The sequence below is a fragment of the Geotrypetes seraphini genome, chromosome 17, assembly GCF_902459505.1.
Source record: "Geotrypetes seraphini chromosome 17, aGeoSer1.1, whole genome shotgun sequence".
NCBI classification, from domain to species: Eukaryota; Metazoa; Chordata; class Amphibia; order Gymnophiona; family Dermophiidae; genus Geotrypetes; species Geotrypetes seraphini.
This window is the reverse complement of record NC_047100.1, coordinates 36,469,275-36,489,059: the sequence shown is the minus strand read 5'-3', so window position 1 is coordinate 36,489,059 and position 19,785 is coordinate 36,469,275. Positions and strand designations below refer to the sequence as shown.

The window sequence follows — 19,785 nt, the reverse complement described above, 5'->3', positions numbered from 1 at the left end:
AACAACTGCACTACTCTATAAATCAAAATGTAGCAAAAGTGAGCCAAGTATAGGACAATCAAGCCATTGTGACATCATTGATGAGGTTGACTCCTAGATGGAATGAGGCATTATGACATCACAATACCAACTCTGGTTATCAGAGGCTGAAACTTTTCACACTATCTGTTTATTAAATTTTCTATATCATTCTCCCAGGGGAGCTGAGAATGGTTTACATAAATTTATTCAGGTACTCAAGCATTTTTCCCCTGTCTGTCCGGGTGGGCTCACAATCTGTCTAATATCCTTGGGGCAATGGGGGGATTAAGTGACTTAACCAGAGTCACAGGGAGTAGCATAGGTTTAAACCAGGGGTCTCAAAGTCACTCCTTGAGGGCTGCAATCCAGTAGGGTTTTCAGGATTTCCACAATGAATATGCATGAGATCTATGTGCATGCACAGCTTTCAATGCATATTCATTGCGGAAATCCTGAAAACCCGACTGGAATACGGCTCTCGAGGACCAGAGTTCCCTACCCCTGCTTTAACCACTGCACTACTCTTAGAAATCAAAATGTAGCAAAAGTGAGCCAAGTATAGGACAGTCAAGCCATTGTGACATCACTGATGAGGTTGGCTCTTAGGCATTGGTGGAATAAGCAATTTTCTATACTGTTCTCTCAGAAAAGTTTACATGAATTTATTCAGGTACTGAAGCATTTTTCCCTGTCTCTCCCAGTGGACTCACAGTCTATCTAATGTACCTGGGGCAAAGGGGTGATTAGGTGACTTGCCCAGGGTCAAAAGGAGCAGTGTGGGTTTGAACCCACATCAGGGTGCTGAGGCTGTAGCTTTAACCACACTCTCCCCTTGTTTTTAGAATATCTACAATGAATATGCATGAGAGTGATTTGCATGCACTGCCTCCTTGATAGGAAACTAGCTCTCATTCATAGCTGATATCCAAAAAACTTGGTCTGCCTGTGAACCTTGAGGGTCAGAATTGAGTAGTCCTGACCCAGAGGTATGGATTTTGCTTTATTCCTTCAGAAAGATCACAAATATTAGCAGTTGTTTTACTCTAGCTAAGAGTCAGGGAATGACACATGGAGGCCTATCCAGTCTTATAGGAGCACCTCCATGGTGGCACTCCCCAGACCCTGAGATAATGGACCTTGACCCAGAACCAGACTATGCTAGTCCTGTCCCTGTGCCCAGAATCAGATCCAGGACAGCACAGCTAAAGAAGGAGACATCTTTCTGTGCTGCTCATTTTAAGTCTGGCCCTTTAAACAAACCAAAAGAATGGCCAGGAATTAGACTGCACCTGAGCTAATCAAGCCCATTTCCAGCAGCAGAGCTCAAGCAGAGGGGGAGGAGCTATGGGACAACCTGTTTGGCAGTGAGCAAGAGACCTCAGGAGCAGAGCTTGGCGATTTTCCCTTAGAAGCAGCCACCCAGGAATGGACAGGGAGGTTATTCCTGACACAGAGCAGTGCCAAGAGGAAGTCCAGGACTTAAGCTGAGACTTAAAGCAGGTCAGAATGTTTCACTTTATATTCTGGATACAGTTGGTTTTCCCTCCCTGTAGTCATGTGAGCTCAGGAAGCAGAGGTTTTTTTTTGTCCTTTTGGGAGGGGCTGCATAAACTGGGAGAAAAGCTGATTTGCCTGGCTGTGAACTAGTTTTGTTTTTGGTTATTGCTTATATCTTGTTTGGAGACAAGAAAGAGACTGTGCTGGATGCTGACTTGTGGTCCCACAGCCTGAGAGTAACCTAGGTAGAGGCTGTACTGTGTGCCATAAATAAAGCACTGCAAGGCTCACCCAGTCCAGGCTGTTGGTACAAAGGCTCAGTGCCAACCAGCTTAGCAAGAGCCTAGCACAAGGAAAGGGGGAAAGTTTGGGAGGTTTTGGTTTCTTGCTCAATGTCAAATTGCACTGTGGGGGCAGAACAGAAGCTTCCCAGCTCGTAGGGTAGATAGGAATACTGAGGATAGTTAACAAGTTGGACATTTATTTTCCTCATTGTGTTTTCTTATAAGAAAAGTTGGTTCTCTGGATCTTATTTCTTTCTGTGACCTGTATGTTTGGAATGCACAAGCCATGAGAATCCTGACTTAAAATTAAGAGCTGAATCTAGAGCAGCATTAATAAAGGGGAAAGCCAGGCTGGGGACCTTGACCTGGCCCAGGTCGCCGCTTCTGTCAGATTTGGGAACTTTTTGGGTGGACCTTACACCTCAGGCCCATGGAGGCATACTGAACTTGTGAGGGAGGGGTCGCACGCCACTTATCAGACTGTTGGCTATTGCTACTACTGTTGTTGGTGGAAGGGGGAAGGTGTGGGCGGAGGGATGGTGGGGGTTTGAGTAGTGCACATGTAAGAGTCTTTGGATTACACTGCTATGATCCTTTACTTGCACCTTTTCTTGAAAACTTTAATAAAAAATATTTAAAAATTATAAAGGGGAAAGCAATCATTCCCAATAAAGTTTTGTTTTTTTTTTTGGGGGGGGGGGTCATCTTTGGGACCATTAACCCTTAAGGAATTAGCAGCAGTGTGCATGGGAGGCACTAACAGCTACCAAGACTAAGGTCACATAAGAAGCAACTCGATCAGGCAGGCTCCTAGGCTGGCTCATATGGACCTGGCTAGGTGTCCCTGCCACACTAGTATGAATAATTCCTCTTCCCCTTTGAATCCTTGATCGAGAGCTTTTGTGCAATGCTACTAGTCATTCAGTTGCTGTTATTCATATGCATCATTCCCCAAAAGTCAGATGCCATTCTGTTTAAAACATATTTTTTTGGTTAAGCTGTTCTTGACATCTTATGTTTGTTTATTTTTCATATTTTGCACTGTTATCTGAAGGGGTGTGCTGGTGGTGATTGGTTTGAGGTCTTGGCTAAGCTGATCTTATGTTTGTTCATTTTGCACTGGCTATCTGACGGGGTGCGCTGGTGGGGATTGGTTTGAGGTCTTGGCTAAGCTGATCTTATGTTTGTTCATTTTGCACTGGTTATCTGACGGGGTGTGCTTGCGAGGATTGGTTTGAGGTCTTGGCTATGCTGGTCTTGACATCTTATGTTTGTTTATTTTTCATATTTTGCACTGGTTATCAGAAGGGGTGCGCTGGTGGGGATTGGTTTGAGGTCTTGGCTAAGCTGTTCTTGACATCTTATGTTTGTTTATTTTTCATATTTTGCACTGGTTATCAGAAGGGGTGCGCTGGTGGGGATTGGTTTGAGGTCTTGGCTAAGCTGATCTTATGTTTGTTCATTTTGCACTGGCTATCTGACGGGGTGCGCTGGTGGGGATTGGTTTGAGGTCTTGGCTAAGCTGATCTTATGTTTGTTCATTTTGCACTGGTTATCTGACGGGGTGTGCTTGCGAGGATTGGTTTGAGGTCTTGGCTATGCTGGTCTTGACATCTTATGTTTATTTTTCATATTTTGCACTGTTATCTGAAGGGGTGTGCTGGTGGTGATTGGTTTGAGGTCTTGGCTAAGCTGTTCTTGACATCTTATGTTTGTTTTTCATATTTTGCACTGGTTATCAGAAGGGGTGCGCTGGTGGGGATTGGTTTGAGGTCTTGGCTAAGCTGATCTTATGTTTGTTCATTTTGCACTGGCTATCTGACGGGGTGCGCTGGTGGGGATTGGTTTGAGGTCTTGGCTAAGCTGATCTTATGTTTGTTCATTTTGCACTGGTTATCTGACGGGGTGTGCTTGCGAGGATTGGTTTGAGGTCTTGGCTATGCTGGTCTTGACATCTTATGTTTATTTTTCATATTTTGCACTGGTTATCTGAAGGGATGTGCTTGCGAGGATTGGTTTGAGGTCTTGGCTATGCTGGTCTTGACATCTTATGTTTATTTTTCATATTTTGCACTGGTTATCTGAAGGGATGTGCTTGCGAGGATTGGTTTGAGGTCTTGGCTATGCTGGTCTTGACATCTTATGTTTGTTTATTTTTCATATTTTGCACTGGTTATCTGAAGGGGTGCACTAGTAGGGATTGCTTTGAGGTCTTGGCTAAGCTGTTCTTCACATCTTATGTTTGTTTATTTTTCATATTTTTTCACTGGTTATCTGAAGGGGTTCGCTGGCGGGGATTGGTTTGTGGTCTTGGTTATGCTGTTCTTTACATTTTATGTTTGTTTTTCATATTTTGCACTGGTTATCTGAAGAAGTGCGCTGGTGGGGATTGGTTTGAGGTCTTGGCTAAGCTATTCTTGACATCTTATGTTTGTTGTTTTGCACTGGTTATCTGACGGGGTGCGCTGGTGGGGATAGCTTTGAGATGTTGGCTATGCTGTTCTTGACATCTTATGTTTATTTTTGATATTTTGCACTGGTTATATGAAGTGGTTCTCTTGTGGGGATTGGTTTGAGGTCTTAGCTAAGCTGTTCTTGACATCTTATATTTGTTTATTTTTCATATTTTTTCACTGGTTATCTGATGGGGTGTATTTGCCGGGATTGGTTTGAGGTCTTGGCTATGCTGTTCTTGACATCTTATATTTGTTTATTTTTCATATTTTGAACTGGTTATCTGAAGGGTTGGCTGGTGGGGATTGCTTTGATGTCTTGGCTAAGCTGTTCTTGACATCTTATGTTTGTTTTTCATATTTTGCACTGGTTATCAGAAGGGGTGCGCTGGTGGGGATTGGTTTGAGGTCTTGGCTAAGCTGATCTTATGTTTGTTCATTTTGCACTGGTTATTTGACGGGGTGCGCTGGTGGGGATTGGTTTGAGATGTTGGCTATGCTGTTCTTGACATCTTATGTTTATTTATTTTTCATATTTTGCACTGGTTATCTGAAGGGGTACGCTGGTGCGGATTGCTTTGAGGTCTTGGCTAAGCTGTTCTTATGGTCTTGGCTATGCTGTTCTTTACATCTTATGTTTATTTTTCATATTTTTCACTGGTTATTTGAAGGGGTGTGCTTGCGAGGATTGGTTTGAGGTCTTGGCTAAGCTGATCTTATGTTTGTTCATTTTGCACTGGTTATTTGACGGGGTGCGCTGGTGGGGATTGGTTTGAGATGTTGGCTATGCTGTTCTTGACATCTTATGTTTATTTATTTTTCATATTTTGCACTGGTTATCTGAAGGGGTACGCTGGTGCGGATTGCTTTGAGGTCTTGGCTAAGCTGTTCTTATGGTCTTGGCTATGCTGTTCTTTACATCTTATGTTTATTTTTCATATTTTTCAATGGTTATTTGAAGGGGTGTGCTTGCGAGGATTGGTTTGAGGTCTTGGCTAAGCTGTTCTTGACATCTTATGTTTATTTTTCATATTTTGCACTGATTATCTGAAGAGGTACGTTGGTGGGAATTGCTTTGAGGTCTTGGCTAAGGAGGTCTTGGCTAAGCTGTTCTTGACATCTTATGTTTGTTTTTCATATTTTGCCCTGGTTATCTGAAGGGGTGCGCTGGTTTGGATTTGTTTGAGGTCTTGGTTAAGTTATTGTTGACATCTTATGTTTATTTTTCATATTTTACACTGGTTATCTGAAGGGGTGCGCTGGTTTGGATTTGTTTGAGGTCTTGGCTATGCTGTTCTTGACATCTTATATTTCTTTATTTTTCATATTTTGCACTGGTTATCTGAAGGGGTGCGCTGGTGGGGATTGCTTTTAGGTCTTGGCTATGCTGTTCTTGACATCTTATATTTGTTTGTTTTTCATATTTTGCACTGTTTATCTGAAGGGGTGCGCTGGTGGGGATTGGTTTGAGGTGTTGGCTATGCTGTTCTTGACATCTTATGTTTGTTTGTTTTTCATATTTTGCACTGGTTATCTGAAGGGGTACGCTGGTGCGGATTGCTTTGAGGTCTTGGATAAGCTATTCTTGACATGTTATGTTTATTTTTCATATTTTACACTGGTTATCTGAAGGGGTGTTCTGGTTTGGATTTGTTTGAGGTCTTGGCTAAGCTGTTCTTGACATCTTATATTTGTTTGTTTTTCATATTTTGCACTGGTTATCAGAAGGGGTGCGCTGGTGGGGATTGGTTTGAGGTCTTGGCTAAGCTGATCTTATGTTTGTTAATTTTGCACTGGTTATCTGAAGGGGTGCGCTGGTGGGGATTGGTTTGAGGTGTTGGCTATGCTGTTCTTGACATCTTATGTTTGTTTGTTTTTCATATTTTGCACTGGTTATCTGAAGGGTTCTCTGGCGGGGATTGGTTTGAGGTCTTGGCTAAGCTATTCTTGACATATTATGTTTATTTTTCATATTTTACACTGGTTATCTGAAGGGGTACGCTGGTGCGGATTGCTTTGAGGTCTTGGATAAGCTATTCTTGACATGTTATGTTTATTTTTCATATTTTACACTGGTTATCTGAAGGGGTGTTCTGGTTTGGATTTGTTTGAGGTCTTGGCTAAGCTGTTCTTGACATCTTATATTTGTTTGTTTTTCATATTTTGCACTGGTTATCAGAAGGGGTGCGCTGGTGGGGATTGGTTTGAGGTCTTGGCTAAGCTGATCTTATGTTTGTTAATTTTGCACTGGTTATCTGAAGGGGTGCGCTGGTGGGGATTGGTTTGAGGTGTTGGCTATGCTGTTCTTGACATCTTATGTTTGTTTGTTTTTCATATTTTGCACTGGTTATCTGAAGGGTTCTCTGGCGGGGATTGGTTTGAGGTCTTGGCTAAGCTATTCTTGACATATTATGTTTATTTTTCATATTTTACACTGGTTATCTGAAGGGGTTCGCTGGTGGGGATTGGTTTGAGGTCTTGGCTATGCTGTTCTTGACATGTTATGTTTATTTTCATATTTTACACTGGTTATCTGAAGGGGTTCTCTGGTGGGGATTGGTTTGAGGTCTTGGCTAAGCTATTCTTGACATTATGTTTATTTTTCATATTTTACACTGGTTATCTGAAGGGGTTCGCTGGTGGGGATTGGTTTGAGGTCTTGGCTATGCTGTTCTTGACATGTTATGTTTATTTTTCATATTTTACACTGGTTATCTGAAGGGGTGTGCTGGTGCGGATTGCTTTTTGGTCTTGGCTCTGCTGTTTTTGATATCTTATGTTTGTTTATTTTTCATATTTTTTCACTGGTTATCTGAAGGGGTTCGCTGGCGGGGATTGGTTTGAGGTCTTGGCTATGGTGTTCTTGACATCCTATGTTTATTTTTTATATTTTTTCACTGGTTATCTGAAGGGGTTCTCTGGCGGGGATTGGTTTGAGGTCTTGGCTAAGCTATTCTTTACATCTTATGTTTATTTTTCATATTTTGCATGGGTTATCTGAAGGGATGTGCTTGCGAGGATTGGTTTGAGGTCTTGGCTAAGCTGTTCTTGACATCTTATGTTTATTTTTCATATTTTGCACTGGTTATCTGAAGGGGTGTGCTTGCGAAGATTGATTTGAGATCTTAGCTATGCTGTTGAAATCTTTGGAAAAGTTTTAATAGGAAAATGAGAACACTCTTAGGTCAGCTGAGCTTCAATATTAAGTGGCTATTTTGGGATCAGTTACACACTAGCACAACTGACTATAGATTCCTTCACAAACTTCTGAGGATGTGTCTCTCTTATTTCTTCTTTTCAAAGTAGCTCCTCCCAGAATCATGCATCTATATTGGCTAAATCACTTCCCAGGGCACAATCTGTACTTTTTTTTTGGTTTGTTCTGTCTTTGTTTTTGGATAGAGAAGTTCCCAGTCAAATGGTAGCAAACAGCTGGGAAAAAACATACCATGAATTACTGAGCATTTCAATCGCCCATATATGGGAATGCAGTCTTGGTCTATATAGGATAGAACACAAACTCATTATATACCCTGCACATCTCATTACTACTACTCCCACTGTGATTTATCATTTCTATAGCACTGAAAGGTATGCACAGTGCTGTACCTTAAACAGTTAAAAGACGGTCCCTGCTCAGAATAGCATACAATCTAATTTGGACAGACGACAGGACATTTTGGTGTTGGGGTGCTTCTAGCAGAAGGAATAATATGGTGGGTAGAGGTAACTGACAGTGAGTGAGTTAAGAGTTAAAAGCAGTTTCAATAGAGTGGACTTTTAGCTTGGATTTGAATACCACTAAAGACGGAGCATGACCTATTGACTTTTGCAGCCTGTTCCAGGTATACAATGCACCAAGAAAGAAGGAACGGAGTCTGTAGTTGGCAGTGGAGGAGAAGGGTATAGTTAAGAGGGACTTACCTGATGAATGGAGTTTGTGGGGTGGAGCAAAGAGGGAGATAAATGAGGAGAGAGATTGGGGGGGGGGCTTCAGAATGAATGCACTTGTAAGTCAGTGAGAAGAGTTTGACTGTATTCGGAAATGGAGTGACTTGAGGATAGGGCCAATGTGAGCATGGTGACTCTCTTGGAAAATGAGTCATGCAGCAGCCTTTTGAATGGATCGAAGGGGAGAGAGACTTTTGAATGGAAGACCTGAGAGAAGTACATTGCGAGTCTAAGCGAGAAGTGATGATAGTGTAGACAAGGGTTTTGGTAGTGGGCTCGGAGAGGCTGGATTTTGGTAATATCTTATTCTGTAAAAATATTTTCCAAGAGGCTTTTACAGAAACTCCCTCAGTAGGGGAAGAGTAAAACTAGAATGTTTCTTATTACTACGTAGCATGCCAAATATAATTTTATATATATATATCTATATCTATATACGGTGTGTATATATATATATATATATATATATATATATATATATATATATATATATATATATATATATATATATCTTAAGAACAAAAGTGCTCAAAATAAGGAAAAAAAACCCCAACCAAGACCACATCAATGAGAATAGAGGGGGTAAAGAGGCTATAAAATAAACCCACCAGGATGTTTGAAAAAAATATATATATATATACCCCAAAAACCCACCCAATTGGGCAGGAAAATCGAATCGAAAAATCGATTCAATAGGTTGAATAGAATCAATTTTTTTTTCCTGAATTGGGCAGCACTGCCACACACTTATTCCAATGATTCTGCCACTGTCAGAAGCAGTGCTGTAATGCCTCTTTTGAGGTTGCTCGCAACTGGTCCATCACATTCTGCATAATGTCTTTTCTTTACTGAAATCTGGTCCCTTTCAAGGGTATTTTTAGCTTGAGGAAAAGCCAGAAGTCACACAGAGTCATGTCGGGAGGGTAGAGAGTCTGTTGTGTTTGGCCAGGAAATGTGAAGAATGGGCAGGTGCGTTATCATGATGGAGCTGCCAATTGCTCGCTGCCCACACAGAACCTCTTGGTAGTATCCTTGGTGATGATTGTACCGTGTTGTGTGTATTCGTGATGAACCACGCCACTGGAGTCAAAAAAGATGGTCAGCATGACTTTAACATTGCTGCGGATCTGCCTTGCTTTTTTTGGCCTCGGGGATGTTGAATGTTTCCATTGTGATGACATCAATTTGGTTTCTGGGTCGTACCCATAAACCCAGGACTTACTGTGCTGAGGAAGTTGGAATCACTGTTCACAGTCTCCAGCATGTCCTGTGCGATCTCCAAATGAAGTTGCTTCTGCTCAATCGTTAGCAGCTTTGACACGAACTTCGCTGAAATTTTCCTGAAGCCCAAATCCTCAGTCAAAATGGAATGAACGGATCCAACGCTGATGCTTGCCTCGTCTGCAAGTTCTCTGATCGTGATTCGACGATCTTGCATCACCAGGGTCTTCACTTGGTCAATAGCGATCTCATTTCTGGATATTGAGGGCCTACCAGAACGTGTTTCACTCTCCACTGATGTGCGGCCATCTCTGAAGCGGTTGTACCACTCCTATATCTGTGTGGTACCCATTGCTTCGTCCCCGAAGGCTTGTTGAATCTTGCGGATCGTTTCCACTTGGGAATCGCTAAGCTTTTCACAAAATTTAATGCAGTAGCATCGTTCAACTTTTTCTGTCATTTTGTCAACAATGAAAATTGGACGGCGCTCACTTACAATTCCTCACTCAGCGGCAGTCTGCTGGCGACTGACAGCTTCTGTAGGCGGGAAAAAGTCATGCATGCGCATACGGGTCGCCTACATACGTGCACCAAACCACACCTCCCTAGCTTTATTTGTTTACGCAAGAAAAATTTAGGTCTGATACTTTTTGAACAGCCCTCGTATATATGTTGGTGATTGTGGATGATTTATTGTAAGCCACCTAGATTTTAGATAGATAATCGATCTTTTAAATAAATAAAATATTGTTTTCTGTCAGCTCCTGACTGTCTGCAGAATTTAATCCACTTGTACAAGCCAGTATGGTTATATGTTAAGATCTGAGATGACTAGGAAGGTGATAATTCTGTATTTACGCAGATATCATACCTCATGCCTTTTCCACTGCAGGACCGGCTGTGGAATAATCTACCAGGGTGTGTTCATTTCAGTTCCTCTTTATAACAGTTTCAAAAGAGCATTGAAGACCTACCTTTTTATTAATGCTTTTTTTTTTTTTTTTACTTTAGTAATAATTGGACTATGTTTTTATGCAAAGGGTTTTTAACTGCCTTTGAAGACTTGATATATTTTGTGGAAAGGTTATGTATGTTTCATTGTGAGCTGCTTTGGTTAAAGGCGGCATATAAGTACAGTAAAACCTTGGTTTGCGAGCATAATTCGTTCCAGAAGCATGCTTGTAATCCAAAGCACTCGTATATCAAAGCAAATTTCCCCATAAGAAATAATGGAAATGCAGACAATTCGTTCCACAGCCCAAAAACTTTAATACGAAATACTATATGTACTTGTATTGCAAGACCTCGCTCATTTAAAACAGTCACTACACACCCACAGCATCAGAGAGAGAGAAGAACCATCGGCTCAGTTATGATGATCTGACGCCTGTACACTGTATGTACTCGTATTTCAAGACTTTGCTCATTTAGAACAGTCACTACACACCCACAGCATCAGAGAGAGAGAAGAACCATCGGCTCAGTTATGATAATGTGACGCCTGTACACTGTATGTACTCGTATTTCAAGACTTTGCTCATTTAGTACACACCCACAGCATCAGAGAGAGAAGAACCATTGGCTCAGTTATGATGATGTGACGCCTGTACACTGTATGTACTCGTATTTCAAGACTTTGCTCATTTAGTACACACCCACAGCATCAGAGAGAGAAGAACCATTGGCTCAGTTATGATGATGTGACGCCTGTACACTGTATGTACTCGTATTTCAAGACTTTGCTCATTTAGAACAGTCACTACACACCCGCAGCGTCAGAGAGAGAAGAACCATCGGCTCAGTTATAATGATGTGACGCCTGTACACTGTATGTACTCGTATTTCAAGACTTTGCTCATTTAGAACAGTCACTACACACCCACAGCATCAGAGAGAGAAGAACCATCAGCTCAGTTATGATGATGTGACGCCTGTACACTGTATGTATTCATATTTCAAGACTTTGCTCATTTAGAACAGTCACTACACACCCGCAGCGTCAGAGAGAGAAGAACCATCGGCTCAGTTATAATGATGTGACGCCTGTACACTGTATGTACTCGTATTTCAAGACTTTGCTCATTTAGAACAGTCACTACACACCCACAGCATCAGAGAGAGAAGAACCATCAGCTCAGTTATGATGATGTGACGCCTGTACACTGTATGTACTCGTATTTCAAGACTTTGCTCATTTAGAACAGTCACTACACACCCGCAGCGTCAGAGAGAGAAGAACCATCGGCTCAGTTGTGATATGTGTCTACTGCATGTACTCGTATTGCAAGACATTGTTTGTATATCAAGTTAAAATTTAATAAAATGGTTTGCTTGTCTTGCAAACCAAGTTACTTGCAATCCAAGGTTTTACTGTACTTTAAATAAATAAGTAATTATCAATACAGTGTAGCAAGATGAATCACTGAAGTTTCTATGGAAAGTGTAATGCAAGCAGCCAAGGATCACAAGATTTAAAAAAAAAAAAAAATTATGTAATCATGAGATCAGCTTTTCCAAGTTTAGATGGGACAGCAAACAGTACCCCTTTCATCAGACTTCAGCTTCTCAATAGGACCTACAGGCACAGAATTGCATTGTGTGTGTAAAATGTGGTACACTTTTTATCCCTTTCATGGCCTTTACTGAATGTGGGCTTCCAAATAGCTGGCAGGCAGGGGAGGAGATTGCTGTGTCTTGTCTGGTTGTTGTAAAAGATCATTTTAATAAGGTCAACAGACCCGTGGAACCTAACATAATAAGTCTTGTCTCCTGATGACGCTTTTGGTGAAACTCAGCTTGGTATAGAGCAAGACCGGTTCTAATTTGATCTACTTGAAGTGTTGTTACAAGTGCAACATAGCAGTTTTGGACTCCCATCTCAAATTTGGAAATTGAACTAACCTTTTGCAAACAGAAATTTATTGGATTTTTGTGGAAAAATCTCCTAGTAAGGATTGAACATTTCAGAATTTTCATGTTGGTGATATGAGGTGGTTTCAGTGGGTTTCTGCATCTAGGGATTGTGAATGTCATATTTATAATTAAATATGCTTATATAATAAAGATTTGGGATTTTGTAAGTTAAACACAGACTTCTCTATTGTGAATCTTTACTGAATTCCCCCAAACACCAAGTAGAGGCATTAAACTTTACAAATGGCTTGAACCAACAAAGAGCTCCTATGACCAATAAGTAAAAGCATTGTTTGGTATTAAGATGTTGGTAGAGATTTACGAGTTCCTAGACAAGTATGCTGCCAGAATTCATTATGTGTAACCACAAACATTTATGGAAACTATCTGTGTCTGGAACAGCGCTGGAACTTTTTTTTTAATCTAACTAATCAAGCAGCACTTATGATAACAAGGAGAATTTCCTGAGTATAATAATTTATTTGAAATCAATAACCGAGGGGATATGTGGATTCTTGCACAATAATTTTTAGGATGTTGTTGTATCTGAAAGTTACTGCTCGGTCTGCACTGTTGGTATTTCAGATCTTAGGGCTAGATTCACTAAGCAAACCGATCGTGTATCGATCGGTTTGCGAGCACTTTGCAACCAGATTTCCCTCCTGCACTATTCACTAACCTGTGTAGCGATTCGATTACAATCCACACATGCAAATGAGGGGAACTGCATACAAAGTAGGCAGGGATGTGATTCACTAAACAAATTTTGCGATTCGACTGGGCTTTCTGCTCATCCTGAAAAGCGACTGCTGGGGACCAGTCGCAAACGTCTTTCTAACTCTCCAGCTCTGCTCTGTCCCGTGTCTTCTGCCTGCTCGCCCCAATCTTGCAGCTCTGTTCTGCCCTGTGTCTTCTGCCTGCTCGCCCCGATCTTGCAGCTCTGCTCTGCCCCATGTCTCCTGCCTGCTCGTCCCGATCTTGCAGCCCTGCTTTCTGTCCCGAAATGAAACATGCAGTGCCTGTCCTGATTTTCCAGCCCTGCTTTCTGCCCCAAGCTCCTACTCTCTGCCACCTTCCCTGCAGTGCAAGCCCGCGGGTTTAAAGCGGGGCTGCACACCGCAATGCAGCCCTGCTTTAAACTAGATTTTCTGAAAGCTTTTTATTAAGCTCCTCACAAGAGGCTCCTGAGAAAATGAGAGTCTCAGGATAGGTGGCAAAGTTCAGTTGTGGATTAGGAATTGGTTATCAGATAGAAAACTTAGGCTAGGGTTAAATGGTCATTTTTCTCAATTGAGGCGAGTAACGGTGGAGTGCCGCTGAGGTCTATACTGGGACAAGTGCTATTTAACTTATTTATAAATGATCTGGAAATTGGAATGAGTGAGGTGATTAAATTTGCAGATGACACTAAACTGTTCAAAGTTGTTAAAATGCATGTGGATTGTGAAATTGGAAGTGGCAGATGAAATTTAATGTGGACAAATGCAAAGTGATGCACATTGGGAAGAATAACCTGAATCACAGTTACTGGATGCTATTGCCCATCTTGGGGGCTAGTGCCCTAAAAAAGGATCTGGGTATCATTGTAGACAATATGATGAAACCTTCTGCCCAATGTGTGGCGGCTGCCAAAAAAGCAAACAGGATGCTGGGAATTATTAAAAAAGGGATGGTTAACAAGACTAAGAATGTCATAATGCCCTTGTATTGCTCCATGGTTCGACCTAACCTGGAGTATTGCGTTCAATTCTGTCCTTCTTAGCTCAAGAAAGATATAGTGGCGCTAGAAAAGGTTCAAAGAAGAGCGACCAAGGGGATGGAATTCCTCTCATATGAGGAAAGACTACAAAGGTTAGGGCTCTTCAGCTGAGGGGAGAAATGATTGAAGTCTACAAAATCCTGAGTGGAGTAGATCAGGTACAAGTGGATCGATTTTTCACTCCATCAAAAATTACAAAGACTAGGGAACACTTGATGAAGTTACAGGGAAATACTTTTAAAACCAATAGGAGGAAATTTTTTTTCACTCAGAGAATAGTTTAGTTCTGGAATGCGTTGCCAGATGATGTGGTAAGAGTGGATAGCATAGCTGGTTTTAAGAAAGGTTTGGACAAGTTACTGGAGGAAAAATCCATAGTCTGTTAAGAAAAACATGGGGGAAGCCACTGCATGCCTTGTATCGGTAGCATGGAATATTACAACTCCTTGGGTTTTGGCCAGGTACTAGTGACCTGGATTAGACACCGTGAGAACGGGCTTCTGGGCTCGATGGACCATTGGTCTGACCCAGTGAGGCTTTTCTTATGTTCTTAAGAATGCACTATAGAAAGGTACTACATCAAATATAAGATCCTTTACTTATAATGTGCAGATGGACAGTATGTCATTTCTGTTATCAAGATCCAGTGAAGCAAATTTCAAGGAGACTCCTTATCACCACTTCTGTTTTGTGTGGCACTTAATTTGCTAAGTACTCTTATTAAATTCATTGGGCTATGGGCTTAGCCTTACTCCTAAAGATTGCAATGATACAGAAGTCATATATGTCATATATAAACAAGATGAATAAATGCGTGATATTGTCCAAAAAATTATTACATATTATAAGCTTTTTTAGACCTCAGCAGTGCACCTAGAGAACAAACGTACTACTAGGATAAAGCACTCCACCATCTTCATCGGTCTCTTCAATGTTCTGGTTAAATAGTTTATCTACTTATTATTTGGAATGATACAGAAATTACATCATACTTACTTGTTTTTGTAGATGATCTGAAGCTGTATAGTTGCAATGACCACAATTAGTAGAACAAATCTGAATAGTGAAAAAAGTTTTTTCAAATGATATCAAGATGACTTTTGATCTGGACAAGTGTACTAAGGCAACATTCCTTAGTAGAAAGTTGAGCAAAACTGACTGATGACTGTGAGATAAAGGAACTTGAACATGAGGGTATACAAAAATATTTAGGTGTGGAAGAAGGAACAGAAAAAAACCATAGTAACATAGTAGATGACTGCAGATAAAGACCTGAATGGTCCATCTAGTCTGCTCAACCTGAGTCATTGTAAAAATGTGTTGGGTTTTTTTTTTTTCTTCTTCTTAGCTATTTCTAAACTAAGGGGGGGAGGGAGATATCAACAAGGGTTACCATAAAGACAGGTTAATTTTACCATAAGTTGTGGCACAGGGTCACATTTTATGCATCGGAATCCTGTTCTATAACATGACTTGTGGTAAATTAACTCTCTTAACCTCATATTGAGAAGTGCATTAACATCAAGGAATGAGATGCAGGCCATTAATCTCTAGGCAATTCCTGCACTCTCCTACAACTTTGGAATTGTAGACTCGCTTCCATTTATCAACTAAAACTATAAATGTGAATGGTTAAGGATGAACAACAAATATTTGCAGTCTAGGACAGCAGATTATGGATGAGATGATTTACAGCAAGCATAGAAAAAACTGGTGCAACAGACATCTGTAGACAGAAACACAGAAACATGATGGCAAATAAAGGCCAAATGGCCCATCCAGGCTGCCTATCCGCAATAACCGTTATCTCTTCCTCTGCGGATGGGCCATTTGGCCTTTATCTACTATCATGTTTCTATGTTTCTCATCACAAAGCTGGCTGCAAAGGTCTAATGGCAGATAATGACAGAAAAGCATAAGGGGGGCCTATCTGAACCACTGGAAACTTTGTAAACATTATGACGCTGCTTGTTTTGTTTATTTGGAGGTCAGTGAAACAAAAAAGAATCCGACAGTTCTCTAGTGAGTCTTGAGCCAGCTAGTAAACACAACGGAATTGCAGAAACGATGTGTTTTATTCAATGAATTGAAAGAATAGCAGTACAAATATGCTTTATCGGATAAGGACTCGACACGGTCCGTGTTTCGATTAAAACATCTTCCTTAGGGGTCCTAAGGATTTTTTTTAAAAAACAGAAGTGGATACACATAAGATGTGTGGATAAAACAGAGTCTCGTTTGAAAGCGAGACTGATTTTTTTGCACTGTAGCCAACGTCGTCTCGCTTCAAAAGCTTTAGACGAAGTAAAAAGGGTTAGAGATCTTGCCCAACAAAATAAACCTTGTACAAAATGGATACTTGGAGGGAAAACACTCATGACCCTGAATCTTGGAGAATGAAGAGGCTAAGGCCACATGGGACATGGGACATGATTGATCAAAAGTTGTGAATTTGTGTAGAGAGAGAAAAGATCTTCCAGGAACAAGAAATGCACTTGGAGACCAAGAAAGTGTGGCAGAAATATTTTCCCATTTTGAGAGCCATAAGCTTGATTTTTCAAATATTTCCAAACAAACCTGTAGAGGTGGACAATACAAGCTACATCTTATGAACTTCAGAGAAAAGCTCTCTTTGGCATAATCTACTGTAAGTACTACTAGAGCAGTGGTCTCAAACTCGCGGCCCGGGGGCCACATGCGGCCCGCCAGGTACTAGTTTGAGGCCCTCGGTATATTTATCATAATCACAAAAGTAAAATAAAACAATTTCTTGATCATATGTCTCTTTAGCTATAAATTACAATATTATTATTAAGGCTTAGCCAAAAGGAAAGATTTATAAACTATAAAGAGTTTTACCTCATGCAAAATTGTCATTTCTTTAATAAGACATTAACTATTTTTTTCTGAGGCCCTCCAAGTACTTACAAATCCAAAATGTGGCCCTGCAAAGGGTTTGAGTTTGAGACCACTTTACTAGAGAGAGTTAGCAATACAAATGAGGGACAAAGATCATACTCCACATACCTTGGCTTAGAAGTAAGGTTCATTACTGTCGTGGTATGCGTAAAATTAAGGAGACTAACCCATTTGTAGTTATTATCTCACTTGTTATTTCCTGGTCCTTTCCCCAACTTACTCTCAGCACACATACCGTACTTTTCTCCTAGTAGAGAGGCTTGTTCCACGGGCCAACCATTTCCCTTTAAGACTGTAGCCTAGAAACCTCTGAAGAGACAACCAAAGGCACACATGGGCACATGGGATACTCCATTTCCTTTACTGAACTAGTAAAGGTCCTGCATGGACCCTTACATGTGTTTACTTGTCTCTACTAACATGGATTTTACAGAGCTACACATATGAGAGGAGCCAGTCAAGAAACCAACTTTTGATACGGTATTAGACGCTACTGGGGTAAGCACGATTGGCCCTTCAATCTCTGGTGATTCACATATTTCAAGGAGCAGATGAAAATATCTATGAAAAATGTATTTTAAAATACACATACATTCCCATTATAAAATGGACAACCCAAGTTTATGGAGGGAGCAAAGATTTTACTAAGAAATATGTCAAGAAAATGGATGATAGTGGATGTTGAGGATGGGTCATTTGGTCTTTATCGGCCTTCATGTATCTATATTGGTCAAGCACCTTTAAATCTCAGCAGCAGCTACTTATGTAAATAGTGGCTTTGTAAAACTGGGATTTACCGTTGTAAATGCAATGCTTGAGTGCAGATAAATGCATACGACTGGCCCTTCTGGCTTTTAACCTTAGGTTTCTCAGCTTCCCTCTCGCAAGGTTAACACTAACCAGAAATCAGTGAAAGATTCAAGTGCAAATGCTTCTCATACTCAGACACCAAGAGAAACCTCTTCATCTGCTCAGCTCTGTTTCTGTTATTTACTCATAACCAACCTCCATGTCCCATCAAAACAAGCGCCTTGTTTTATGAAGCATGTAACCAGTCACATTTAGGAGCAAACTTCCATATGCAGTCGCAGTCATCCGGAGTCATTGTATACTGGAACGATTCTTCTTATCAGCATGTAAAACTTGTAGATTTTGAGGATAAAAATGGTAAAAATACATAAAATTACATTGGTGCAGCTTCCCAGATTTTGTTGGTCTTTGGCGATCAAAGTAATCCATAAGAAAATAGAACTCAAGCTGGTTTACATTCATAAGGCTTGGCTATGTGAAAGTACGTGTTTTCGGTGTGCCTTGAAACCCTTTTGTCATAGTATTTGGCTTCCTGCTGCCACTGAAGTGGAACGTGAAACTGATGGGAACGTGAAATAAGCTAAAAATAACCTCGGCTCACAAGGGAAACCTGCAATTGTATTTCAGAAACATTTAACAGTCACCAATGTAACACTATCTTTCATTTTATCAAATTAATTCCACTGTTGAGTCCTATATATGCGAACAGCAGCACACAACCTGTCACAAGGGGTTGGGGAAGTGGAGGAAGGTTTCTGCTTATTTAATTTGTCCTTTTTTAAACTTTAAACACTATAAGAGAACCTCAGAAATGACGCTGTTACCATCACACAAGTGGTTAATCTCCAGCAATTACAATCAAGAAATTATCAAATTATATTTAGTAAGGTGACTAGATAAACCAGAAGGAAAGCAAAATTCAGCATCTCCAAAGACAGTTCTTATCTCTGGAGAATCTGGGAGGGGGGAAGGGAAGGGGACAAGCTACCTAATAATAATAATATTTTTATCCCAAGACTCAATGCAAAGCCTGTCCATACCTGAGGCTGTGACATTGCAGCTCTTCCAGTCAATGAAGACAGTTGCTGTCTTTGAAGAGACCCAGGGGTTCTGCGCTGCGTGCCAGAGCCTGTTTTCCCTTTGCTTATATAGGCTGTGCAATGTGAAGTGAGCTCCCTGGCTGCTGAGCAGTTTATTCTTAGAGATGAGTTTTGGCTTGCAGAATGCACTCCACTGTCGCTCGGCCTGGAACTCGCTGCTGACGAACAAGGGACAGCTGCCACTTAAAAGGAACATTGTAAGGAGTTCCTCGCGTGTTATTACCACCAACCCTGCTGATCCAGGAGTCTGTGGTTGCTTTCCTCAGCTCACTTAAAAACATACTGTAGGGGGGGGAATTCTGTGTAAACTTGTAATCTGTTCTGAGCTGTCCTGGGAGGATGGGATATAAAACCAAATAAATGGTGCCCAAAGTTAGTCGCTTGGATGATCCATGCTAAGTTAATATTTGTCAAAAGTGCTCTCTGCGGAAAGACCTTTGTAGAGAACAAATCTCACACCTAACTTTGGGTATGAGCACTTGATGGCATAACGAGGGAAGGAGGCACCCAGCATCACACACTCTCCCCCCCCCCCCCCAGCATACCTCTTCAAATGATCATGGGTGTTGAGCAGCATCTCTATCCTGATACTCCTGCTGGCCTCAGCTCTCCCTCTGACATCATTTCTTGGTTCTGCCACCAGGAAGTGACATCAGGTTGGAGATGCAGCTTGCTGCCAATGAAGATTTAAAGAGGTAGGTGGGTGGGGAGAGGAGGAGATGTGCTGGCACCCCTGCCAGGATGGCACCTGGGGTGGTCTGCACCACTTGCTCAGCCTCGTGACGCCACTGTGAGCTCTTATGCCTACCAAAAGCTGGTGTAATTGCTGGCACCCAACTATCAACAGTTAGGCCCAA

The 19,785-nt window shown here is 41.2% G+C and overlaps 1 protein-coding gene and 1 long non-coding RNA gene across 5 annotated transcripts in view; one reads left to right on the top strand and one right to left on the bottom strand.

The window, feature by feature from the left end:
* Nucleotides 1–19,785, bottom strand: part of LOC117351224 (store-operated calcium entry regulator STIMATE-like) — a 310,978-nt gene that overhangs the window by 11,486 nt on the left and 279,707 nt on the right. Inside the window, exon 1 of one of the 2 annotated variants that reach the window (XM_033926228.1) lies at nt 18,869–19,228. The exons of the other annotated variant lie outside the window; for it this stretch is intronic. Within the exon in view, the coding sequence (XP_033782119.1) occupies nt 18,869–18,883 (15 nt within the window). The 5' untranslated portion in view covers nt 18,884–19,228. Of the gene's footprint in view, nt 1–18,868; nt 19,229–19,785 lie in introns of those variants that run through there. 2 annotated transcript variants of the gene reach the window in all.
* The window catches only part of LOC117351225, a 127,427-nt gene continuing 108,930 nt past the window's right edge, over nt 1,289–19,785 (top strand). Inside the window, exon 1 of one of the 3 annotated variants that reach the window (XR_004537354.1) lies at nt 1,289–1,521. This is a non-coding gene — a long non-coding RNA (uncharacterized LOC117351225). The remainder of the gene's footprint in view (nt 1,522–19,785) is intronic. The other 2 variants (XR_004537352.1, XR_004537353.1) reach the window with 2 other exon arrangements.